Consider the following 26,625-nt stretch of genomic DNA (forward strand, 5'->3'; position numbering starts at 1 on the left):
GCCTATTTTTAGAGCTGGGGTCTTGCTCTTGCTCAGGCTGGTCTTGAAACTCTTGAGCTCAATCAATCAATCCACCTGCCTTGGCCTTGCAAAGTGCTAGAATTACAGGTATGAGCCACCATGCCTCGCCTATTGGTTTCTTTTTTTTAAATTTTGAACTTTATATAAATCAATCTTTTCTCTTTGACTTCATTTTCTTGCCATTATTATTGTTATTATTATTATTATTATTATTATTATTTGGCGGGGGCTGGGTTTGAACCCGCCACCTCCAGTATATGGGGCTGGCGCCTTACTCCTTTAAGCCACAGGTGCCGCCCTTTTTTTTATTTTCTTTTTGGAGACAGTGTCTCAAGCTGTCTCCCTGGGTATAGTCCCCTGGGATCATAACTCACAGCAATCTCAAATCTTGGGTTCAAGTGATCCTTTTGCCTCAGGCTCCAGAGTAGCTGGGACTGTCGGCGCCAGCCACAACACTTGGCTAATTTTTCTGTTTTTAGTAAACAGGGTCTCATTCTTGCTCAGGCCAGTCTGGAACTCCTAAGCTCAGGTGATCCACTCACCTTGGCCTCCTAGAATGCAAGTATTACAGGCATGAGCCACTGTGCCCTGCCAGGGTTCAAGTTTTGCCATTCCAGTTATTTGATGTAACCAGCCAGCAGCTGAATTTACTGCATTGCATTCACAGTTGGAGAAGCACCAGCCCTTCCTCTGACATAATTAGGGGCCCAGTGTCCAAGCCTTATAATTAATTTATCAGTATCTTAGGCACTTGGCAACAGCTGAGTTCCACAGAGCCTTGTAAGAAGCCAACTCCTTTTCTTGGAGGCCAGCTTGCAGAGATAAACCTTGGACAGATTAACCTTTACCTTGTATTCATTATAGAATAAGAATGTGTCACAATGTATTTGCATGTTCTATTGTTGATAATGGACATATGGGTTATTTCTAGTTTTTGTTTTTTGTGGATTTTGATGTTTCTGTGATTCTGGTGCAAGGGTTTTGTTTTTTTTTAGGATGTCACCCAAGGAGAGGTCCTGTCTCCATACTTTCACTAATTCTGAGCATTCTCTCATTTTTTAATTTTTGCCAGTCCAGTGGGTCTATAATTGTGTCTGGTGAAGTTTAATTTTTACACTCACATTACTCTTATAGGGTGAGTCTTTCCCGTCACGTACAGACCATTTGAGTGAGTTTCTTTCTTGTGAAATGCCTATGTCTTTTCTCTATTTTTCTATTTGTGTTGCCTTTTTTTTTTTTAACTGATTGTAGTAGCTTTTAATGTATTTTGGATATGAATCTTTTGTCAAGAATGTGTTGCAACTGTCTTTCTACTTTGTGCCGTAACTTTTCACCCTTTATCATGTCTTGTGATTTCTGATTGTGAACTTCACATTTTATTTGTAACTTTATCGGTGAGAATTCATTCAGACATAATTCACATTTGCTTCTTCTTGAAGTCTGTAGATGACTATAAATTAAGTTTAGCTCTTAAGGTTTTTTCTTAGATTGACTCTCCCCTCATCCACTGCCCACCACTCACCCCCCTTCAGTCTAAGAATTTGGACTGTAAACAGCAGGGATGGTTTTTTTGTTTTTTCTCCCCAGTCCACCCAGTTCCGAGATGAAGACAGGCAAGATTCCTTGGGGCATCTTCTGTGCAATGGATTTATTTCTCCTTTGCTCTTACACTGAGGACTTAGCCCTCTGGGGGCCTGTATCTAGACTGGAACATCTGGCAGGCTCTGGACTTGACCTGCAGTGCTCTGTACTTGTCAAAGCAGAATGTCAAGGTCTCCATAGTTCTGTAGAAAATACTAAAATAGAAGCTGGCTTTCCTTCCCAGAGTTTTGGCTTTTACTTTACTTTTGGCCTATCTGCATGCCTTTCCCCCCAAGTTACTTCAACAATGATTTAAATGTTTTAAAATATGTGCGTGTATAATCTGGCGTGTTTGTGGCTTACTTGAGGTTGATCTGGCTGGGTATCTAGTGTTCCCGCTGCTGGCAGAATTGGCACTTTTCCATGAAATGCTCTTACAGAAATGTGTGGCCATGGAGCCACACTTGAAGGTGTTAAATTTTACTTCAGCTGAAGAAACAGGCTGGGAAGTATCCTCTTCCTTTTATTTAGAACAAAGCACCATAAAAGTATTTGATCTCAATTTGCTATAGGTCTCAATGTGCAGTAAGTATGTAGGAGCTTGGAGTGTGGGAGATGGACAGTCGGGAGGCCCTTGATCTCACACAGGTGTAGCCACAACCCTGCCTCCTCCCCAAAGGACAGGAAGAGATAAAACCGAAGGCCATGAGCAGCTCTGCTTCCTGCCACAGGTCAGCAAGAGTGGTTTGTTATCGCCCCTGTGAGTCTGACTCAGCTGTTCTCAAAACTCAGCAGGTGTCTGCTCACACCAGGAAGTGGTAATAGGGGAGGAAAAAAGCTTTAAGTTGGGTAAAATTCAGACTAAGTTTTGCTATCTAGGAAAGCCAAAGCTTAGATTGTGTCCCTCCAGACACAACCCTGCCTCCTCCCCAAAGGACAGGAAGAGATAAAACCTATAAGTATTCCCAGATAAAACCTCAAAGTATTCCCAGAGAAAGCTCAGGGAACCCAGTGCTGCAGCGACTCCATTGTTCATCTATTTTCTACCTTTGTTTCAGTGAACAGACTCCTTTGATAGGAGTGTTGACAAAAATATGTGCATAGTTTAAATATCACTTTCCAACAGAATGCATCTATGTACACTTGAAAGCAGGAAAGAAATAATTGCCTTGTCACAGAAGCATCACACGAAAACAAATGGGCACTCTTCTGATTAGAGTATGGGAGGGTCTTTGCCTATATTAAAAAAAAAAAAAATGAGGTAAAACATTTGTTGTTACATAATCCTTTCATACAAACCATACACACTGAGAACAGCCAATGGCCAGTTCAATGCGAAATTTTTAAGATGAGGATTCTGGCCCCTTGATTTGTGAAAGCTCTTTACAAACAAGGAAAGAAAGAAATTGTGGATAGTAGATAAAAGACGTGAAGGGTAATTGATAAGATACAAGTGGCTATAAAGATACTTGGCTTCTAGTCAAAAAGAGCCACGTTAAAACACTCAGGCTGTTGTCTCATGCTGCTCAGATAGGCAAAGATTTAGGCTGATACAGGTCTGTGGCGGCAAGGCTGGGGGTGGGCAGATGCCAGTGTAGACTTGCGGCCCCGCAGTAAGGGTGTGGCTTTTGACCTGGCAGTTCTACCTGAGAATGTTTTTCCAGAAACTAGTATTCAAAGAACTACATGCTTATATAATTGTGTTCAATATGTGTCATCCTTAACAACAGACTTGGTCTCCATCAAAAGGAGATCAAATATGTCATCGTTCAACCACAATTTAGAGAATAATATGGCAGGAAACGACATGATCTCTATCCTTGTGTTAAAAAGTGAAAAGAGAAAAGTCATTTACACAATGCGGTTCCAACCGGTACATAATGCCAGTCATAGAACCACCCTCCTGTGCTATTAAAAATCCTGATAATGTGCTTGGATGATGGAGAAGAAGGAAGAGTTGATGCTGGAAGGGACCAGAAAGAACCAAGAGCAAGTCAGCCTAGCTTCTTCAAACAGCCAAGCTCTATATATATGTGGGGTTTTCTTGAGACAGAGTCACTTTGTCGCCCTCGGTAAAGTGCCTTGGCATCACAGCTCACAGCAACCTCCAATTCTTGGGCTTAAGCGAGTCTCTTGCCTCAGCCTCCTAAGCAGCTGGGACCACAGTTGCCCACCACAGTGCCCAGCTATTTTTTTGGTTGCATTTGTCATTGTCCACAGGCCCAGGCTGGATTCAAACCCACCAGCTCCCGTGTATGTGGCCGGTGCCCTTAGCCACTGAGCTACATGTGCCAAGCCCAAACAGCCAAGCTATTAATAAAAATCCTCACTTACATCACACTGACCCTACGGAAAGAACACCTCCTATATTCCCCTGTGCCAACCAGGAAGCTGGGCAGAGCAGGACTGGCCATCACTAGCCTCAGATGGGAAGCAGCCCCAGGGAAGGGATGTCACTTGACTAACTTCCATAGCAGGTGTCTGGGCCTTCTTGCCTCAGTGCTCTCTTGTACTACGTCTAGCCACAAAAGCCTAAAGGCAGCAGTGCCCCCCAATCCTGGCCTGTAAATTTGCACATAGGAAAAGAAAACTGAAGTAGGTAAGTATTAGGTTTAGGGACAGGAGGAAGAATCTAGCAGGGGTCCTCAAACTTTTTAAACAAGGGGCCAGTTCACTGTCCCTCAGACCATTGGAGGGCCGGACTATAGTTTAAAAAAAAATAAAAACTGAACAAATTCCTATGCACACTGCACATATCTTATTTTGAAGTAAAAAACAAAACGAGAACACATACAATCACACCGCCGCATGTGGCCCGCGGGCTGCAGTTTGAGGACCGCTGATCTAGTGAGTAGTTAATGGCATTCTGCAGATGTTGGCTATCAGGTATGTGCTACTCTAAGCATTTTTTTTTTTTTTTTTTTTAGAGACAGAGTCTCACTTTATCGCTCACCGTAGAGTGCTGTGGCATCAGACAGCTCACAGCAACTTCCAGCTTTTGGATTTAGGCGATTCTCTTGCCTCAGCCTCAGGAGTAGCTGGGACTATAGGTGCCTGTCACAACGCCCGGCTATTTTTTGTTGCAGTTTGGCCGGGGCTGGGTTTGAACCCTCCACCCTCGGTATATGGGCCGGCATCCTACTCATTGAGCCACAGGCGCCGCCCTACTCTAAGCATTCTTATCAACTAATTTTATCCAACACCCCTATGGAGATAGGCATTATCTCCATTATACAGATGAGAAAACAGAGGTCTGGGGAAGTTCAGTAATTCACTGGGTGTCACAGAGCTCGTCAGAGGCAGAGGTTGTGGCTTAGGCAGCCTGGCTTTGGAGTTTGTATATTTGACCAGTACCCTGAAGACAGAAAAGGTTGAGTAGGCCAAAGCTGGGCCTCCACGTGGTGTCATGGCTGCAGCCTGAGTACTCTAGTTTCCTCTGTAAAGGCTCTGCAAACTCACGACCTAACAGAGATACAGAGAGGTGTCTGAAGCCAAGTTCAGGCTTCCCTTCCAGATTCTTGTCCTTGTCCCCACCCCCTGGCCCCCGCCCCACCACCTAGATTTATATGTCAGTCTAGGGAGGTCTTTGCTGCCAAATCAGAGGTGAAGGCCCATGCTGCTCACAGGCCGCCTGGGGTCAGCAGCACAGCCAGCACTGGCACTGACCTGTCTGGGGTCTGTGCCTTCTGTGGCAGGCAGCGTCAGGGCTGACAAGCTGCCATCCAACCTACGCCGACCCCTCCTGTATGGACTAGTCCCAGAGGCCGGGGAACAGAGGAGGGAGGCTAGTGGTGGGAAATGTTGCCCCCCAGCCTTTAGCAGCAGGCTGGCCAGCTCAGACCAGGGCCTGGGAAGAGCTGCTTCATCGCAGGGTTAGTTCTTTTGTTCCTGCACTCATCCTGTTCATGATTGCAGCTACATGGGCTGCTTTGAACTCCTCTGAACTCCTGTGGGAAGTTGACAGACCCTCCCAGGCCCCTCCTTCCTGCCAGGTTCCTGACTCCCAGCTGCTCTTGGACTCTCTTGACTTTTTCTGTTCCTTTCTGAAGGTGAAAGGTTCTGTCATCTTTCCTCTCTGGGAGGCATAGTCTACCAAATTCAGCCTTGGGAGACATTGGACTCTACTTAGAGTGTGGCCTACATTAAGTATTTGTAAAGCAGCCACAGTTCTGGAAGGACAGAAGGAAGAAGTTTCTCAGACAAGTTGTCACAGATAACTTCTCCACATCTGCTTTCAATAGGTTTGAAATCGTGGTTTATTGAGCCCATTCTCTGTTGCCTTCTGTAGCTTCTGGGCCCAAGTCTGGCTCAGGCCCATAAAGACATCAAACCCTAGGACAAGGGCAATGGCCAGCAGCAAAGGGACCACCCACAGGAGAAGACTCAGGCTGGTGTAACCGGCTGGAGCCCACCCAAAAGAAGGGATTTGAAGGCTCCTGGGTTGGGTGAGGCCCCCTGCAACCTCCTCCTGCACACCATGTCTTTGTCACCACTCCGGGCAGCACTGAAACGGCCTTTCTGCAGATGAGGAGGACCGTGTCTGTCTTTGCTTAGTTCCCCACTGAATGCAGTTGCACCATCTTCTGTCCTCCCTGTAGCTGGAGCTTCCCCATTTTGCCAGCACACTCTTGGGCAGGGGTGGGGGGGCAATGCCTGAGGGAGCCCACGCACAAGCCCCACTCCCGTGGGTCCAGCAAGGGCTCCTGCCCATAGGGGTCCTCAAAGCCCACTGCCCCTAAAGAGCTCATGATGTCCTGGGGCCTTGGCAATGTCACTGCGGTGACCTGAAGATCACCACCTCCCTGCCAAGGGGAAGAGCTATCTCCAGCTCTTGAGACCCAGAGGCGAGGCACAGGTCTGAACAGGTGTGAGAGCACAAATGTCCCCTTACCCCAGACTCACTTGCAGTCTCAGCTGCATGTAGTGGAGTGAGTCTCCAGCCCAGGGGCTCACATGCAGACCTGCTGCACGAGAAGTGAACCTGGAAGAAGGTTAGGTGCAGTTGGTTTGGAGCCACTGGGCGGGACGCATGAACACAGGGATTCAGGACCCAGGAGCAAGGCCAAGTCTCAGCTACTGCCAGCCCAGCAGGCAGGGAAAACTGCGTGTATTGACTAGGACTGACTGATGCCCTGTGCTGATGGGTGGAGAGCTCACATGACACTTCCTGATTTGGAATCCATGCCTCCTCCCTCCCCAGGGCCCAAGTCTACAATGGCAAGCCTTGCAGGCAGCAGACAGTGCACTTGGCACAGCCCCAGACCCAGTCTGCTCAGCAGCGCTGCCTCTGGTTGCAGAGTCTCAGGGAGGGCTGCCTTGCCCCTTCCACCTTCCCTACTGACAGGGAATTCTGAGAGAGCAGATGTCTGCCTCCCTCCTTTCCTGATCCCCAGAGACCACTGAGCCCCCACAGGGTAAAGCAAAAGGAGGTGACCCAACCCAGCACCCAGCAGGCCCCACGACAGGAGCCCCTCATCTTGCAGGTCAGTGTCTCATGGCTCAGGAAGCAGCACACAGCTGATACGAGAATGAAGCCACCCTAATCAGTGCTTGCCAGTGACATCAGTCTACATCTGATGTAATGTCAGGCAGGAAATACAAAAATTCAGAGATCTGTGCGTGGTATGTGAAAGCCATATGCTATGTTGTTCAATAGAACAAGGGCTATGCAATAACGTGTCACCTCGATTTGTGTATTATGGAGAAAAAACTAAATATACTCCAAGTTTATCCACTTTGCCTTCCGGAGAAGTTGCTAATCCATAAGGAATTCAAAGCAGAATTACACTGAACACATTATCATTGGTTGAACCAGAAACGAGGCTACCCTAGAATGCCAAGACCAGTGTTCAGATTCACGGTTGATTGCAGCCGCGCAGGGCACTTTCCTGCTTCCTTCTGAAGTGGTTCACAGGTGGTCTTCCACCCACCCAAGTCCAGGACTCTGCTTGGTAAAAATCAAGCCCAATCCTAGGGACTGTTTCTGCATAAGCTCATAAGGTGCTGGAAGGACTTGGAGCCAGCTATCCCCACCTAACAGATGGGGCCAGGCACAAGGCTCTGGGGGCTCTTGGGGACCTGAGTTTAGGAGCGCGAAGGTGGTAACAGTGACACCCTGGTAGTGAGAGCAGAAGGGCAGGGCTGCCCTGTCCAAGGCTGCCAGTGGGTTCTGTTGCTGTTGCCTTTGAAAGGACATCTTGGGGCCAGGCTCATGCCTGTAATCCTAACACTCTGGGAGGCCACAGTGGGAGAATCACTTGAACTCCACAGTCTGAGACCAGTCTGAGAAAGAGTGAGACCCCGTCTCTACTAAAAATAGAAAAATTAGCCAGCTGTCATGGTGGGTGCCTATAGTCCTAGATGCTCAGGAGGCTGAGGCAAGAGGATTGGTGGAGCCCAGGAGTTTGAGGTTGCTGTGGGCTATAATGCCACAGCACTCTCCCCAGGGTGACAGAGTGAAACTCTGTCTCAAAAAATAAAGAAAGAAAAAATAAATAAGGCCATCTGGGAGGAGGAGAGGAGTCAGGGAGGCCTCCTGTGGGAAGGATGGGCCCCTGGGGCTGCAGGAAGGGGCGGGCACTGGGATCGGCCCAATGCCGGTGCAGCTCCAGGACTGGCCTAGGGGCTGGGCTCCCCACAGACTGGTTCTCAGAGCAGCCTCATGATAGAATCGTGCTCCCTCCCGGTGGTAGGAGCTGAAAGGCTTGTCTGCCGGGAGAGGAGCCCGTGAAACTGGGGTGGGCTCTGTGGCAGGGAACTGTGGAGCTCCCCCCTAGTTGTTCTCCCCAGAAAGCGGGCAACACTGACACTATACCCTTGGTGATCTCAGTTAGAGCTGTGGGGGGCTGGGCTGGGTCACAGGGGCAGGAGACGGAGGCGGGAAGGTGGATGATGCCCAAGTGGGCAGGAAGTCCATGGTGTTGAAGACGCAGCGGACATGAAGCCTGAAGTCCAAGCATAAGGGGGCAGTTGGGGGATAAGACACAGAATTGAGCATCCTGGTTACTTAATAAAGTGGACACAATAAACCTCACTGTCCAGCAGGTGGAAAGCTGCTACCTGAGCAGTCAGCAGGGGCGCAGTTCACTGCCAGGGAGGCTGAGCAAGCTCACCCTTGCCCCATCTTCTGCCTTCCTCGTCTCCTGGGATAGCTCGAGCCTGCTTTGCCAGGCCCCACACTAGGTGCAGGATCGAGACCACAGGGACCCCCAGGAGACTGACACCTTGTTGGGCCTGCCCTGGCTCTTGAGGCCCTTGGAGCCTGACGGTTGAGCCTGGCGCAGGCCTACGACCTGGCTTTGGATCTTCCTAGCCTTTACATGCTGTGAGACCATAAGCAAGTTGTTACCCAAGCCCCAATGTCCTCCTCTGTGACATGGCAATGACCGTCTCTGAGGGCTCTGGAAAGGAGGGTGCCAGCATCTTCCTTGTCCCTGAAGTTGCAGTTGGTTGCCCACAGTTTCTAGTGTCTTCCTCGCTAGCCTGAGTGCCTTGGTGGCCTAGCACGAACAGGTGCCAGGTGGGCTTTTTAAAGGCCTCCACCTGAGGCGCCCTCCTGCCCGTTTCCCCCTGACTTACGCCTCCCTCTCGAATCCCTGGCCACTCCGTGTTGAGTTCCGGCTCACTCCTCTAGCTCCTAAATCTGAGGGTCTCAAGTAGGGCAGTGGTGTGTCCCCATCTTGCAGCCCACAGGTACTTGGGGTTTTAAAGCAAAAGATATTCGAACCCTGAGACAGTAGGTTCCTGCTCCCCAACTCCCATGGCAGGGAGAGTCAGGGAAGAGCATCCATGTGGCACCAAGCACAGACTTCCTACAACCCGTGGGCCATATACTCGCTCTGTCCCTCAGGGTAAATAGCTGAGGGTGGCACCCTCTCCCTCATCACACAGTAACAGTAGAGGTTCAACGCCAGGTGTGGCAAGGACAGAGCCCCTAGGTCACCTGCACTGGAATCCTGAGCCCCTGGGGTGGTTTTGCCCCTGAGTCAGCATGTTGGAGAGACCCTGGATAGTGAGGGGTCTTCCCCTAGGTGCTCCCCCCAGCAGCCTCAGAGAGCTTTGGCTCAGGTATCTCTGGCATTGTCTGGGGCCTTGGAACCTGAGATCAGGAGCAGCAACACCCACAGCCTCAGCCTCTTCCTGGGGCCCGGAAGGGGACACTTCCAGCTACTCTGAACTCAGGAGGACAAAGAGGGCTCTAGAGGACGCCAGCTCTGTCAGGAAGTGCTGTTGTCTCCTATCTGTGCCTGGTAGGCCAGGCATGGACAGAGCCTGAGGTTCACACAGCCCTGAGACAGGGCCCTTCCCCCTGTTTAGCAGGGGTGTCTGGGAAGAGGTAAGTGGCTTGTCTGAGGTCACACTGCCAGGTAAACAGCAGATGGCTCCAAAGCTGTTCTGAGCTCTCCCGTACTTCCTCGCACCCTAGCCAGGCTCTGCCCATTTGAGGGGCTCCCCTTCACTGGAAGGTACTGTCCTGTGTGATGGAAGCTGGTGGCCCCTTTCAGACATGGACGTCAGAGGCCAGGTGGTCTTCATGAATGAGCTGGTGGCCAGCCACCTGTGGTGAGGCTCTCCCGGGGAGGTACCAGGCCTGCTCCATGAGCCCCACATCTGCCTGAACTGTGGTGCCGCAAGGTGTGAGAGGGAAGTGGATGACCAGGACAGCATCTGTCCCCTACATCAGGGAGATGGTAGGGGGCAATCCAGGTAAGCACTGGGCAGCGTGATCCTGTGTGTTGAGGGCAGTTCTTAGCACACCACCAGGACGATGTAGACATTTTTGCGGTAGCTGGGATAAAGGCAGATCAGGCCTTGGGGGTCTAGTGTCCATCTAGCACAGAGACAGCACAGTGTCACTGGCCGGGTGACAGTATTTAAGAAATTGCCTGGGAGTCTGGTCTTTTTCTTTCCACGTATGCTGCTATTGGCTTGAGCAAACCCGTTAAGGACTGATTTTCTCATCTGTGGAACAAAGGAGTCAAACTCCTAAGGATAGGGTCACCACATAATTGTCATCAAACCAGGCTGTGTAGAATGTGTTGAGGTGGGTCTGTTGATAGTGCCCTGGGAGTGGGTACAAGACAGGCTGAGGTGCATGTCACCCCTCTGCAGGTCTCTCCTGGGATCTGCTGTAGGAATTAGGCTATTCCAGGAGCTGGTTTGTTGTGGGTCCTGGGAAACGCCTGCCATGACTCAGTCTCCCTCACCCCGGATTCACCCAGTGACCTTGGGCTATGGTTCATGAGGGGCACCCTAGCCTCCTGCTGTGTTAGAAATCTCGCTCATGACGATTCTGCCTTCTCCATCACATGGCAGCTTTTGTAATCAGCCAAGAAGACCAGACTCCTGTGGCTTGGAGGTAACCCAGTAGGAGCAGATAGAGCAGATGTTTGCCTCAAACTAGTTTCCAAATTCATCAGGGCTGGGGTCAGGGTGGGATGGAGGATGCTGAAGGGTGAAATGAGAGGAGTCTGCTGAAAGACCCCCCACCCAGCAGGCAGGAGACCCAGGTTCCAGCCTTGGCTTTGCTACTCGCTTGCTGTGTGGCCTTGGGCAAGCCCCTTCCCCTCTCTGGTCTCGGTTTCCATAACTGTGAGGGGATGAGTGGTCTCAGGATCTTTCTGGTGAGGATCCCCTTGTTGTCGGTACACAGCAGCACAAGATGTGGTGGAGAAGGACAAATAGGGTCTTGGCCCTGGACTGGGTATTTTGCATCACGTTTTTTAGGCACAGTTACCAACAGCCTGTGGTGGAGACAGCTGAGGTTGGGAGGGTGAGTGAACTTTCTCAGGTGCACACAATGAGGGGCCCAATGAAGATCTGAAGCCCAGGTTTTGCAGAAAGACCTGAGCTTGTTTGCCAGGTTAACTGACTGCTGCAGTCACTCAGAGACACCTGCCAGGTATTTGCTCCCCTTTTTAGCCCAGAACAGCCTGGCTCCTTGTGCGTGTGGTGGGCGCACCCTGCCCTCAGCACTCTCATGCTCATGGCCAGGTTTGGGGCATCTTCCCCATCTTGCAGATGAGGAAACAGAGGCTCAGAGAGACAGGTCAGCTGCCCAAGGTCACACAGCTCAGAAGCTGCAGATTCAAAACAGAGGTGTTTGTGTGGTTAGAAGTTCAGAGTTGGCCAGCCCCAGCCCTGTAGAATTGGCACCTGCAGCTCACCTGGATGGCCAGGCGATTCCTGTGCACGCTCACGTGGGAGACGCTGCCCTGGTGACCAGAGACATCTCCCCCCTGCCCCTTTATGTAGAGAGATGGTGGTGGCCTGCCCGTCCCTAGCTGAAGGCCAGCCTCAGATATTCTGGCTCCTGCTCCAGGGGAGGGGTCCTAGTGCCTTCCTGGCTAAGGTGGGGACAGGATTCCACCAGCATTCTGCCACTACCTTGAAGTGGACAGTTTGGCCTTGTACTCTATCCCAAAGTCACAACTATGCCATGGGCCTGAGAGGCCAGGCTCGGGCTGTGGCCACTGACCTGGTCCCACAGTGTCCACAGGCATGGCCTAGGCTCCCGACACCATAAACACCATGAATGCCCATGATATCCCCCAGCCCCGCCACCTGGGCAGGGCCCAGACCTCATACAAGGGAGGCAGCAAATAGAAACCTCTCAGGGCAAAGGGGACCCACCTGGGGGATCACCCACCCAGCCACAGGGGGCTGTGGGGAAACTGCTGCTCCAAAGGGAGGGAGAGACACCTTCCAGCCAGGGGCCCTGGGGGCTTCCCAGAAAGCTGCCTTCTGCTCTGCCAAAAGCTAGGGGTTGATGCTTGCTCAGCAGGTGTGATTGTGGTGGAGAAGGGAAGAAGGAAGCTTTCTAGGAAATTGAGGCTGCAGGTGGGGCGGGATCCACAGCCAGGAGGTGGCCTTGCAGTCCTCAGGTCCCTGCTTGGCTCCCTCCCAAGTCTTTCTCCCTCCCATTGCTGACCAGACAGGGCTGCTGCCTGCCTGGGAGCCTCAGCACCGCACGAAACCGTAGGGTAGCACAGTCACAGCACCTTGAGCAGGACCTTTGGGGCAAAACGAGGTGACGGGCCCCTGCCTAAAAGCTGGCAGCAGGACGGGGCTGTAGGTGAGGAAATAGACTAGAAACGCCTCACAGGGCTCTCCTGAGGAGTAAGCCAGTTAGTAAGATGATAATTACTAATAAAAAAATAACAAGAACAGACAACTAAATGCAACATGACAGCCTGGATGGGACCATGGAACAGGAACAGGTAAAAGCTCAGGAAATGGAATTTAGTTAATAATAAGGTAACTACAGTCTGGGAGGAGGTTAAAAAATAATAATGTATTTATTTTGGTTCATTAATAGTAACACATGGTATCATGCTATTGTAAGGATATCAATTATAGGGGTAACTGGGCATGGGGTATATGGGAACTCTCCGTACTATCTTTTCAGTTTTTCTGTAAGTCGAGAACAGTTTAAGAAATAAAGTCTATTAAAAACAGCAAGAACAGGGTTGGGTGTGATGGCCCAGGCCTGTAATACCAGCACTTTGGGAGGGTGAGGTGAGAGGATCATTTGAGGCCAGGAGTTCAAGATGAGTTGGGGCAATATAGCAAGGCCCTATATCCAAAATAATAAAAATAAAAATTTCGCTGGTGGCAGTGGTAGGCACCTGTAGTCCCAGATACTTGGGAGGCTGAGGCAGGAGGCTAGCTAGCCTGAGCCCAGGAATTCAAGGCTATAGTGAGCTATGATGATACCACTGCATGTTAGTCTCTAAACGAGACGCAGAGTTCCAAGGCTTTGCCTGTGTTAGCTTCTTATACCAGCTGGCCATCCTCTGAGGGAGGAGCTGTCACCAGCCCCCATCATGGCACTAATGCCTACAAGTGATTAGCCAGGGACCCAGCAGAATCTCAGCTCCGCAAATGTTAGGAAATCATCTGCAGCAGTGGGCCAGCACGTGGCTGGGGAGTTCAGAGTCAGGTTCCTATCCATCCTCAACACTTTCTAGCCGTGACCCAGGGTGCATCATCTTTTTTGAGCTCCAGGTTTCTTGTTTGTAAATAAAAAAATGATCATGCTTTCCTTGAAGGCTGGACCAGAGGATAGAAAGAGACAAATCATGGTGCACTAAATTGTATGTGGCAATGATTTAATGCTTGGCAAACGTTGATCTTCACAGTGATTAGTGCTCAACTGAGGAAAGTTTGGGGCTCTGGGAGTAGAGTAGGGAGAGGCACCAACCCAGTGGAAAGGGCAGGAGTGGGGTATGTGCCAGTGTTTTTGGAAGGAAGGGGGTCTCAGGACCCCTCAGGAGAGGCTCAGGGTAGAGGATAGTAGGGACATTGCATGGAGGCAGAGGGGATTTGGGGAGAACAGGGAGGGAGCAGGGTGCACGGAGGTCTGGGACAGACTTCAAGCTGGGAGAGGGAAGGGCTGGGGGTGAGGGAGAAGAGGAGGCTACAAGAAGGGATTGGCGGGCGTCGCCTGTGGCTCAGTCGGTAAGGCACCGGCCCCATATACCGAGGGTTCAAACCCAGCCCCAGCCAAACTGCAACAAAAAAATAGCTGGGCATTGTGGCGGGCACCTGTAGTCCCAGTTACTCGGGAGGCTGAGGCAAGAGAATCGCTTAAGCCCAGGAGTTGGAGGTTGCTGTGAGCTGTGTGAGGCCACGGCACTCTACCAAGGGCCATAAAGTGAGACTCTGTCTCTACAAAAAAAGAAAAAGAAGGGATTGGCCAGCCTGGGGGATGGGGAACTTTTCCCAAGGGACAATGTAGAAATTTTTATTTATTTATTTATTTGTTTGTTTGTTTGTTTTTCTGAGACAGAGGCTCACTCTGTCCTGCCAGGTAGAGTGCTCTGGTTTCATAGCCCATAGCAACCTCAAACTCCTGGGCTCAAGCAATCCTCTTACCTCAGCCTCACAAGTAGCTGGGACTACAGGTACCCGCCACAATGCCTGGCTAATTTTTCTATTTTTAGTAGCGATGGGGTCTTACTTCTGCTCAGGCTGGTCTTGAACTCCTGAGCTCAAGGGATCCACCTTCCTCAGCCTCTCAGAGCGCTAGGATTGAACCATGTGCAGGCATGAACCACTGCACCTGACCAATGTGGCGATTTTAAACTTGACTTTGAAATCATTTCCAGACTTACAGAAAGGAATTTCTGTAGATCTTTGTCCCAGATTCCCCAGATGTCAACGTTTAACTTTTTACATTTGCTCCAGCTCTCTTTCTGACCATACACATGTGTACACACACACACATCCCCCCCTACCATTTGAGAGCAGGCTGTAGATGTGACTAATCCCCTTTTTCTCTAATTACTTCAGTGTATATTTTCTACAAAGCAAACAACCATCTCAGTAAAATAATCACAGTCAGGACATCAACAGTGTTACAAACACAGCTGTCTGCAAACACAAGCACAAATCGTCTGCAAACCTTATCTGACATGCAATACCAGTTGTCCTAATACGGGCTTTTACAGCAAAGGGGAAAAATGTTTCTGCTGGTACGAGGGAGCCAATGCAGGACTGGGAGCCTCACACTGGCAAACCTCTTCAGCTTCCCCCAATCTGGAACAGCCCCTCTGTCTTTCTTTGTCTTTTATGTCCTTGGCATTTTTGAGGAATGGCCTGAATGTGGGTTTGTCTCCTTATTCAATCCTGGTTAAACATTTTTGGCAGCATTTAGTCAGATCGAACTCCTGTCACAAGATACAATACATTGGGCTGCTTAAACAATAGACATTTATTGTCTGACAGTTCTGGAGGCTGGAGGTCTGTTTTCTCCTGAGGCCTCTCTCCTTGGCTTGCAGAAGGCCATATCTTGCTGAATCCTCAGATAGTCTTTCCTCTCTGATCCTGCAGCCTTGGTATCTTTTTGTGTGTCCAAACTTCCTCTTCTTTTTTTTTTTTTTGTAGAGACAGAGTTTCACTTTATGGCCCTCGGTAGAGTGCCGTGGCGTCACACAGCTCACAGCAACCTCCAACTCCTGAGCTTAGGCGATTCTCCTGCCTCAGCCTCCTGAGTAGCTGCAAACTTCCTCTTCTTATAAGGAAACCAGTCAGAGTGGATTAAGGGTCACTCTAATGGCCTTATTTTAACTTGATCACCTTTTTAAAGGCCCTATCTCCAAACAGGGTCACACCCTGAGGGACTGGGGGCTACGGCTTCAACATATGAATTTAGGGGGACATGATTAAGCCCATTTCAGGCAGGTTTTCCAGAAGTGATGATTAGTTCTTCCCAGTATCAGGAGGCACGTTCTACTCTGGCTTGCCCTATTACTGCTGATGTGACTTTGACCACTTGGCTACTGGTTTGCCCTATTAACTGCTGATGTGACTTTGACCACTTGGTTAAGGTGGTATCTTCATGTTTCTCCACTGTGAAGTTTTGTTTCTCTTTGTGTTTTTTGTGAGATACTTTGAAACTATATAATTATCTTGCGCCTCATCAAACCTTCACCCACTAGTGTGGTGGTTGCCAGGCAGGTGGCGCTTCCTGAACTTCATCGTTCCTTCTGCATTTACGCACATTCTATTGCGAGAGGGCTTCCCCTCATGGGGATTTGGGGTGCATAGAGGGCATGAGATGGTGCCATCAGGAGACTAGATTTTGTCTAGGGTTCATTGCTTGTGGGCAGAAGGCCCTGGTTAGTCACATACCTGCCCCTGATCCCTGACCCACCCCCACCCAATATCTAGAAAATAGGGATGAGAGTGGTAATGGCAGGGATGGAATTAGATAAGACACTGGCTTTCTTGAGTGTGTCTCCCAAGACCCTGGTAATGGGGAAGACCCAGGGAAAGGGAAGGGGAGCTTCCTCAGGGCCAAGGGCAGAAGGATGCCCTTGGGAAAATGGCACCAAACTGTCCTGGAGAGACAGCTCTGAGCCCTCGGTTACGACTCCACGTTCTTGTAAAGACTCATAGACACTGGATCCCAGATTTTCTGCCCACCCACTAGGGTCCCTGGGAAAGTCACTTCCTCAGCCTGTGACAGGCTTTCCTCATCTGCACAGTGGGGCTCGCAATAGCACCTCACGGGGTTGCTGTGAGAGGGAGGTGAGACAATCTGCTTTGAGCCGGCAGAACGGGGTCTGTACAAGGGATCATTGAGCACAGCAGCCATTAAAACCACTGTTATGAAGTGGCCCAGGGTCAGATTGAGGGGACTTCACTTAGAATCCTGGCTTTCCCCACTTGGTCTCTTTCTCAACTTCAGTTTGTTCATCCCTCCCCCCACCCCTTTTCAACCTCTTTTTAAACAATTTTAAAAAAAGACTCTAGTTATTTAATCTGTAAGATGGGGACTAAGGATAAGATCTAACTGGGGTGCCGTGAGATTTTCCCACTCTGTCTCTCCAGCTAAATAATCCAGGGACATGGGGAGGGCACCAGAGGAGGATGTGGCCCCTCTAGGCTGGAGGGACAAGGCTGTGGGGACACAACCATGTTGGGAAACCAGGAGGGAACAGGCGTCCTCCCTCAGTGGCCTGCAGAGTGGTCCCTGTGGACTGTGCCTGCTGCAGATGCTTCCAGAAAGCCTGTGGGAGCACATTTAACAGCAGAAAGCAGCCCTGCTTCTTCCACACTAAAAACAGAGCCCAGTCAGCTGGGAAGAGCGGGGCTCTGATGATGGACCACCTCCACCACTCCCCAGCTGAGCTGCCTTGGCGGAGTTGCTTAACCTCTCTGAGCCTCAGTTTTCTCACTCTCTCTTTTTTGAGACAGAGTCTCAAGCTGTCACCCTGGGTTGAGTGCTATGGTGTTGCAGCTCACAGCAACTTCAAACTCTTAGACTTAAGCGATTCTCTTGCCTCAGCCTCCCAAATAGCTGGGACTACAGGCGCCTGCCACAACGCCCAGCTATTATTTTGTTGTAGTTGTCACTGTTTGGCAGGCCCAGGCTGGATTCAAACCCACCAGCCCTGGTATATGGCCCATTGCCCTAGCCGCTGAGCTACGGGCACTGCCTCAGTTTTCCCTTCTGAGAGTGGGGATAGTAAAGGTACTTACCTCAGAGGGTGGTCCTTAAATCAACTAATATATGTGACATACTCAGCCTGGTTCTGGTCCATAATAAGCACCCCATAAATGTTAGCTATTGCTGCTTGCAGTGCATCACATAGTGGCCCTCGACGAGGGGGGTGCATATCCTAACCCCCAAACCTGTGGGGACCATTGTACCTTATTTGGATAAGAGGGCTTTGCAGATGTAATTAAGGATCTCAAGATGAGGTTATCCTGGATTACCTGGGTAGGCCCTAAATCCAATGACAAGGGTCCTACGAGAGTCACATAGGATGAAGAAGGGGAAGGCCACATGAAGAGGCATGGTTGGAGTGTGTAGCCTTGAGCCAAACCAAGGAACACCTAGAGCCACCAGAAGCTGGAAGAGGCAAGGCAGGAGCCTTCCTAGAGCTTTAAGAGGGAGTGCTGACATGATGAGTTCAGACCCAGCCTCCAGATTGCCAGAGGGCAAATACCTGTCATTGAAAGCTGCCAGGTGTGTGATAAGTTGTTCTGACAACCCTAGGAACCTAATACCCGGTTGCTGTTTTTGTGAGGATCACTGGCCCATGTGTGGCTCTGCACCCAGTCCAGGGTCTGTCTCTGCCTGTTCTGCCTTCTTGTCTTCCTTCCGACTATTAAGGTATCTGTCCCCAAGGTTGTACTACTGCAGTGAAAACAGCCAGAAAGAATTGTACTAGACCATGGGTAACGTTACACAGGACCCAGATGGGTCATCATGGAGAACTGGTCTTTGGGGATCTACACGTAGACGCTGGTGTTAGAGTTTCCTTCTGTTCAGCAAATATTTGTTGGGGCCCCTCCCCAATGTCAGGCCCCTGCTTGGCTTGAGACAGGAGATATCGCAGGAAGAATCTCTGACCTCAAGTTGCCCATCAGGAGGGTGGGAGCAGTTGTGTGAACAAGAGTTACTAGGGAGGAAAAGGGGGGCTGCAGGTGAGGTGAAGTGGAGATGTGGGAGGGAGGAATGAGAGATGGGTCTATCTGAGAGGCTCAGCAAAGGCTGCCCAGAGGAGGTGATCTCTGGCCAGGGTTTTGAAGGATAAGTAGGAGTTCACCAAGAGGCCAAGAGAAGGAAAGGTATTCCAGAGCAGGGAACAAACCATATAAACAAGGGCACAGAAACAGCCTGGCTTGTACAGTGTAGGAGGAGACAGTGATAAGAGCTGACTGACAATGGCTGCAACCAGGGAGTAGTGGAAAGGCAGGTAGAAAAATGCAGAAATGCCCAGATTAGGCCAGGTCACCGAGGGGCTTACGGGCCACGTGAAGAGTCCTGGAGGGAATGGTGGCACCAGGACACTCAGCCTGAGCCTCCCACAAAGTGTCATGTGGGGCCCTGCCACGCTGCTACTCTGCTGGGTGTGGGCAACTCCAGGGCCTCTGAGTAAGGGGCTGCAGGATTCCAGGGCAGGCCTCACCCGCTTCCTGCCGTGAGTCTCACTTCCTGTTTGACTGACTTCTTTAAGATGGCCAGAAAAGAACATAAAGAACCTGCTTACTAAGCAGGCCAAGGGGCAGAGCCCATACATTGGACCATCTCCTGTTCCCATTTGTTAAACGCACCGGTGCCATAAGTGCCCTCCTGAGTGCCCAGATACACGGATGGTCTCAGAAAGGCAGGCTTCAGGGTGAGCAGGGAAAGGGGAAGGGCCTTCCGGGCAGCAGCAACAGCACATGCAAAGACACAGAGGTGAGAGGAAAAGGGCATAGGTAGCTGTAGATGGGGGACTGGTGTCTGTGTGCTGGACTGGGAGGGGCCTTGAGTGCCGAGGTGGGCATCTGGACAGCTCTGCAGGCAGCAGAGACATAGCAGAGGTCTGTGTGCCCAGCGGCAACAGCTCACACTTGTCTCCTCAGTGGCAGGAGATGGTGCTCATTGGAGAGGGGCCCAACTTCCACTCTTTGTGGCTGTGATATGAAGTTCCAAGCCGTGGAGAAGGTTGTGCATTAGGGATTGGACCCTGAGTGTAGCTGTATCTTTCTCCTGGTCCATGAGGACGCAGTATGTGGGACAGGGCAGGGAATGGCTCAAGCTAAGATCTGCACCAGTCTTGCCCCTCAGCTCTCAGAGAGGCCAGGCTGACGTGGCTTTGTCACCCTTTACGTCAGTAGGCCCAAGGCCTGGGCCGCTATGTCTCCCCTTAATCCATGACCCTTCCAGGGAGAACCAGCCCCCTGATGTCCTTCTGCCAACATCTCTGCAGGCAACAAAGAAATAACAGTAAGGGCAACTGGGACCTGTGACCTCAGTGTGCCGGGCTCTGAGCTGAGTATTGGGCTTATTATGTTCCTTGGTCCTCACAGTGGAGACAAGAAAACAGGTTGGGGGCTGGGTGCGGTGGCTCACGCCTGAAATCCCAGCACTTTGGGAGACTGAGGTGGGCGGATTGCCTGAGGTCATGAGTTTGAGACCAGCCTGAGCTAGAGTGAGACCCCCATCTCTAAAAATAGCTGGGCGTTGTGGCAGGTGCCTGTAGTCCCAGCTACTCTGGAGGCTGAGGCAAGAGAATCACTTAAGCCCAAGAGTTAAAGGTTGCTGTGAGATATGACGCCAAGGGACTCTATAAGGGGTAACAAAGTGAGACTGTCTAAAAACAAAAAAAAGAAAACAGGCTGGGGGAGGCATTCCTGCAGCCCCTTAGCTAAGCACACTGCCCTCTCCCAGTTCCCTGTTGCAAAGACACGTGGCCCCCCTAAGCACCCTCCCATTCCTGGACTTCCGTTCCCATTCCCAGTGTGTCCCTGGTCCAGCAGCGCTGCCATCCTTCTGGGAACTTGGTACAAATGAACATTCCAAGTTCTACCCTCATCTGCTGCATCACTCTAGGGGTGGGGCCCAGGGATCTGGGTTTTAACACATTCTGCAGGTAATTCTGATGCAGACTCAAGTTGAAAAATCACTGGTCTATACCATTTTAGGCCCTTGTCAAAGGCCCAGTCCCTGGCTCTGAGCTCAGCTCTGTGAGGTCCCACCTGACAGTCTTGGTGGCCTCCCGCTTCCCTCCCTGCACAGGCCTGACACATTGGAGGCCTCAACACAGGCTCTGATTGGCTGCTCTCCTTCTTAGACTCAGGCTGGGCTCCTATCCTTTGCTCCCAGCCAGTGAGCCCCCAACCAGGGCCCCCACTGCTCCCATCCACTCACAGACTTCTTCTCAGAGTGCCCAGCATGGGTTCTCAGCTCCAGAAATGTGGGGGAAAAGGCATAACTGGCATCCTGCTCAGACTTCCTGCCCCTGGCACCTTCTGCTGTGGAGGCTGTGGGACTTGGAGCTCTCTGAGTACGTGCAGAAAGGCGGTTTCCACCACGGGAATGCAGCCAGGGGCCCAGGGACAAATGTTACTGCCTCTTTCTTCAGAAAAATGCCTGAGGGCCCTGCTCATCTGCAACACTTTTTTGGTTTGTTTAGTAATAAGTTGTCCTCTGAGAGTGCTAGGGGAGGAGCCATGACAGGATTGGAAACACGGGTTCAGAAGGGTCAGAGGAGTGAAGGATTTAGCTGGAAAAGCAGCACCTTAGTAGGGCTGCTGTGGCAGGTTGCGCAGGATGTTCACTGCACAAGGGTGTCAGTGTTGGGGGCAAAGGAGAGCTGGGATCAGGGTCTGGGCTGTACCCTCTCAAGCCCGATGCCCAACTTCCAAGATATGTTTACAACTGGGGAGGGGCTATTCTTTTTCTTAGTCCAGAGAGTAGGGGCTGGGATGTGTGGAAGGAGCACTTTTAAAATTCAGGTTTTATTGCCGTGAAGTTACTTGCCCAAGGCCACATAGCTAGGGAGTGGCAGAGCCAATCCAAACACTGACAGTCTGGCCCCATGGGTCCCTGGGCTTAACCACGGCACCACCCTGTCTGCATGGTCTTGTCCCTGGGACTGTGGTTTGGGAAAGGGGTTCAGGTGGGGAAGAGAGTGCTTTCCCCCAGGTGGAATGGAAACTTCTGCTCATTCTCTAGGGAGAGCTGCAGGCATTTGTCTTTGAAAGTCTGAGCTCTCCCCTATAAAGGGAAGGAGAAATAGTATCCCCATCACAGGGTCATAACATTTTATTTATTTTCTACTTAGGACAGTAGTCTCTCAGTGAGAGTTTATTAAGTGTCAGGCTTTGCAGGAAGCCAATGTCTACGTGGAAGTTCCTGCAGCGTCGATCCCATGGGAGGTGTCCTTGCCCCATTTGGGATACTGAGTTCTTAGCATATTTTAACGAATGTTGACTGGGTGCGGAGAGATGCTGAGTTTGAGGGAATATTCTCTGATTGGAGGCACCTTTGTTGATAAAGGAAGAGTAAGGAGCTAGGGAAGGCAGATGTGGAGATCCAATCCTCTCTTATCCTAGGGCTTTGAGTCTATTTTAAAGAAAAGCTGTATATCCCTCCTCGGCAGCCTACCCCATTTATTCCCCAGAGGGGGAGAAGCTGATTTTTATAAACATTTACTGTGTACTTTGTATAACCTACCTCATTCGACCCTTGCCACACCTGTGAGCAGATGGTAAGACTGGGGCTCAGCAATGGAGGACACTGGCCCCCAGCCCACGTTCTCCCTACTGCCCCACCCTGCTTTCCTGCTGGGGAGCCCCCAGGGTCCCTCATGGACAGGTCTCCTCACTGCCCGGGTTCCTCAGAACTAGATGGGTTTATTCTCCAAGGATTATGGTGTCAGAAAAGGGCAGCCCAAGGATACTGGACAGATGGACAGGGTGTCCTCTTCCTCATGCACTTACCCTGCCCACTGGTCACTCTCAAAAGCATAGCCCCCGCCGCACACGTGGGCTCACACTTCCTTGCACACGCCGATTTCCCCATGTGCACTGGCACTGCCCCCGGGCTTCTGCAGTCTCCTCCTGTAAGGGGGAGGAGCTGGGGCTGCCAGTATTATGGAGATTGATGACACTTGAACACCAGTGTGGCAACTCTTGCTCTAGCTGTCCCCGCCTCCCCCCACCCCACCCCTAAACACGCACACACATGCTCTGGGGCTGACAGCTATTTCCTCCCTCAGCTGGATTCCCTTGCCTCCTGCTCCGGGCCTCTTGTCTAGCGGCTGCCAGCAGCTGACCTCCTCCAGGGCTGGAATCCTGTGCTCCCTCAGTGCCCAGGTAAGGAGGTAGTGATCTGGGGCCTTGGTGTCCTTAGTGTCCTCTCTGAACCCACAGCAGAAGGCACAGTTTTACTAGACCAGAGGGCTGTTACAGCTAGGATGGCAGAGGTTGAGGCTACCAAGGACTGGGGGGGAACTTGATGCTCAGAGGGGGAGGTGCTGATTGTCTTTAGGCATTGACCAGACACCAGGCAAACCTCCAGGCACAACTGCAAACCACTCAACCACTTCACTCCATGTCCAAAAGCAGTCTGGGTGGGACGACTGCACCAGCAGGCTTGGGGTAACCAACCCAAGTCCACCCAGCCATGAAACTGAGGAGCTGGGATTCAAACCCAGGTCTAGGACTCCCAAAGCTTGCACTCTCTGTCCCCTAATGCCCCACCAAAGCAGTATCCTAGCAGCTGGGCTTCCTGGGAGCTGTCACCATGAAGACAGAGGGACCAATCTAGATGATTTTCAAGGGTGGAGCAGGACTGTGCTCTCTGAGCATTCCTGTGGGACATGGACAGCAGCCGCTGGACTGACGGGAACGTTTTAGAGCAGGAATCCTCAAACTTTTTAAACAGGGGGCCAGTTCACTGTCCCTCAGACCGTTGGAGGGCCAGGCTATAGTTAAAAAAAACAAAAAAAACTAAACTATGAACAAATTCCTATGCACACTGCACATCTTATTTTGAAGTAAAAAAGACAAAACAGAAACAAATACAATCACATTGCCGCATGTGGCCCGCAGGCTGTAGTTTGAGGACCCCTATGAGGGGGTGGCACTCGGCTGTGTGCTGGAAGTGGAGCCCTACTGCAGCAAGTTGAGGAACACTGGACAAGTTGCCATGCTTCTCCAAACCTCAGTTTCCTCTTTTGAAGAATGGGGGTCTCATAGCTTTATTGCAAAAGTAATTGTCCTGCAAACTCTAAAGCTTAGGAAGTATGACCATCCTTAGTGGGCACAGGCTCCCCTCCCACCTCTCTGCAGATCCCTAGCCTCGAGGGGTACCTCTGCCCATGAAATTCTAGGTTGATATCCCAGGACCACTCCCCCACTCCCAGAAAGGCCGTGGTCCCTGCAAGGGAATGGATTTTCTCATCCTGGCCCACAGTTTCCGTGGGAAGGACGAGTACTGAAGACCAGGGCTCCCCTCCTCCTCTCCTCTTCCTGGTGGTTAGGGCAGGGCAGAGGAAAGAGCTCAGATTGCATGCTGGACGGCTGCCCCTCCACATGTCAGTGTTACCTGTGTGCTGGGGGCCAGCTCTCTAAACACTTGAGGCTCAGTTTCCTCATCTGTAAAATGGGATGGAAAGGAGAACTGGCACCTTTCTCCCAGAGAAAGGCAGTAGGACCTCCCCCAGCACCGACCACGTCATGGGGGTCCAGGACAACCTGAGTCCCCACACCTAATATTTGCCCTCAACTCCTGCAGGGAGCCTCCTGTCCCAATTTCCTCAGCCCTCATATATCTCAACCAGCCTTCATGTCAGATGTTTTCTGGGGTTTCTGTCCAGGCTGTGAGCAGGCACATCTTGGGGGCTGCATGTCTGCCAAAGCCTGGCTTCTCCAGCACCTACCTGAGTTGTTTCCCCACAAGCATTTGTTGAACAAGGTGAGCTAGTGAGTAAGTGAATGAACAGGGGCGGGTTTCCTGGGGCAGACAGTGCTGTGTGGCAGCCCTTGGGAGGGGAGAGTTCCTCCTGCCCAGCTCTTATCTTATTTGCTCTTCAACTATCAGAGGAGGACCTGGCTCCACTGTCCGTAGTCAACACATTTCACCAGCCACCGTGGGAGCGAAGGGTCACAGGGAGGATCTGCAGAGAAGCAAAGTGGAAGGTGGGAAGGGGCAGCATAGACTCCCCTCTCATCCCCACCCCCACAGGCCAGCAGAACCCTCCTGTCCTATATGTGGGGCCACAATCATGCCCAAGTGCTCAGGGGATTGGGAAAAGGAGTCCTGCGTGGCCTGACCTTGTTCCTGTTTTCCACGTGATCTTAGACCACTTGCTTCATGATCATCATGATGACTTGTTACAGCCATGTGCCCTGCTCTAAATGCTTTCACATAGTAACTCATTTAGTTCTCCCAGTAACTTTCTGAATTAGGTACTGTTACGACCCACAACCACGTTACAAAGGAGGAAAAGGCTCAGGAAGGTTAATGACTTGCCCAAGGTTGCACAGCAAGCGTATGCGGGAGCTGGGGTGTTGTACCCCCTACTTTGCCACTTTTGTTCAACCTCTGATCCCCAGCTCATGGGTCATACTGGATTCTCCTGGCCAGGTTCCTGCTCCAGGCCCCTCTCTGGGTTCCCTTGTGGCTTCCATACCACCAACCTCAGAGCCTCCTTCCCTTCACCGCAGAGCTGGGCGATGTTAGCCAACGTCACGCTGAAGCCCCTCTGCCCCATCCTGGAGCAGATGAGCCGCCTGCAGAGCCACAGCAACTCCAGCATCCGCTATATCGACCATGCAGCTGTGCTGGTGCACGGGCTGGCCTCGCTGCTGGGCGTGGTGGAGAACGGCCTCATCCTCTTCGTGGTGGGCTTCCGCATGCCGCAGACCGTGGTCACCACCTGGGTGCTGCACTTGGCGCTGTCCGACCTGTTGGCCACTGCCTCCCTGCCCTTTTTCACCTACTTCCTGGCCGTGGGCCACTCGTGGGAGCTGGGCACCACCTTCTGCAAATTCCACTCCTCCATCTTCTTCCTCAACATGTTTGCCAGCGGCTTTCTGCTCAGCGCCATCAGCCTGGACCGCTGTCTGCAGGTGGTGCGGCCAGTGTGGGCGCAGAATCACCGCACGGTGGCCGCGGCGCACAAAGTCTGCGGGGCGCTGTGGGCGCTGGCTGTGCTTAACACCGTACCCTATTTCGTGTTCCGGGACACCATTCCTCGGGTGGACGGGCGCATCATGTGCTACTACAACGTCCTGCTTCTGTACAGCGGGCCCGACCGCGACGCCACGTGCAACTCCCGCCAGGCGGCCCTGGCCATTAGCAAGTTCCTGCTGGCCTTCCTGGTGCCGCTGGTGATCATCGCCTCCAGCCACGTGGCCGTGAGCTTGCAGTTGCGCCACCGCGGCCGCCGGCGGTCAGGCCGCTTTGTGCGCTTGGTGGCGGCGGTGGTGGCGGCCTTCGCGCTCTGCTGGGGGCCCTACCACGTGTTCAGCCTGCTGGAGGCACGGGCGCACCACCACGCGGCGCTGCGGCCGCTCGTGTGGCGCGGACTGCCCTTTGTCACCAGCCTGGCCTTCATCAACAGCGTGGTCAACCCGCTGCTCTACGTGCTTACCTGCCCCGACGTGCTGAGCAAGCTGCGGCGCTCGCTGCGCGCGGTGCTCGAGAGCGTGCTGGTGGACGACAGCGAGCTGGGCCCCGGGGGCAGCAGCCGCCGCCGCCGCGCCTCCTCCTCCTCGTCGCTGGGCAGCCGCCACCAGGCCCTGCTGCGCCCCGCGCGCCTCCTGAGCTGGCTACCGGGTGGCCGCGCTGCGACCCTGCAGAGGGGCCGGGCCCCATCCCAAGACGAGAGGGGCCCCCTGAGTCGGGCGCTGAGCAACACCTCGCGATAGGCGGTGCCGGCCAGGATCCGGGGCTTGGGCAGGGCAGCGGTAGAGGAGGGAAGCACTGTAAGGGCACCGCCATAAACTGTAGATACCCAGACTCCACCCTGAGATTACGGACCAAGGGGCAGGACCTAGGCGTGTGAACTTTAAAGCACCCGGGGTGACTCAATGACTCTTTTTCAGAATAAAGTGAATTAAGGTAGTGCTTCCCAAACCGTGCTGGGCCCATGAGTCACCTAGGGACCTCTTTAAAATGCAGTCTGATTCAGGACACGGGCCGGGTGTCGAGAGTCTGCCACCGGGCCAGTGCTGCTGCTTGGCAGACCACACTTGGGAGTGACAAAAGGAAAAATCTTCTCACATTAGGGT

At 51.9% G+C, this 26,625-nt stretch overlaps 2 protein-coding genes across 3 annotated transcripts; one reads left to right on the plus strand and one right to left on the minus strand.

Moving 5' to 3' along the window:
* Positions 1-5,836: 5,836 nt before the first annotated feature.
* On the minus strand, positions 5,837-12,104 carry ZP1 (zona pellucida glycoprotein 1). Its single transcript, XM_053559777.1, is given in 11 exon segments — positions 5,837-6,003; positions 6,278-6,365; positions 6,367-6,395; positions 7,636-7,767; positions 7,770-7,817; positions 8,135-8,243; positions 8,417-8,546; positions 10,062-10,159; positions 10,217-10,276; positions 10,360-10,432; positions 11,989-12,104. Coding segments are annotated over 11 exon segments (1,050 nt in total).
* Positions 12,105-22,583: 10,479 nt separating this feature from the next.
* Positions 22,584-26,559, plus strand: PTGDR2 (prostaglandin D2 receptor 2). 2 transcript variants are annotated; one of them, XM_053560479.1, is made up of 2 exons: positions 22,584-22,701; positions 25,057-26,559. In XM_053560479.1, exon 2 carries the CDS (start codon positions 25,066-25,068, stop codon positions 26,260-26,262), a length of 1,197 nt encoding a protein of 398 aa, XP_053416454.1. In that variant the 5' UTR covers positions 22,584-22,701; positions 25,057-25,065; the 3' UTR covers positions 26,263-26,559. The 2 variants fall into 2 exon arrangements, with proteins under 2 accessions (XP_053416454.1, XP_053416452.1); XM_053560477.1 differs by having other exon boundaries at positions 22,585-22,701; positions 24,946-26,559.
* The last annotated feature ends 66 nt before the right edge of the window (positions 26,560-26,625 follow it).

The sequence above is a fragment of the Nycticebus coucang genome, chromosome 14 (assembly GCF_027406575.1).
Source record: "Nycticebus coucang isolate mNycCou1 chromosome 14, mNycCou1.pri, whole genome shotgun sequence".
Taxonomy (NCBI): Eukaryota; Metazoa; Chordata; class Mammalia; order Primates; family Lorisidae; genus Nycticebus; species Nycticebus coucang.

Bases quoted from the DNA above. Each gene is read 5' to 3' on its own strand.
- PTGDR2 (XM_053560477.1), top strand. From the start codon at position 24,949: ATGGGTCATACTGGATTCTCCTGGCCAGGTTCCTGCTCCAGGCCCCTC.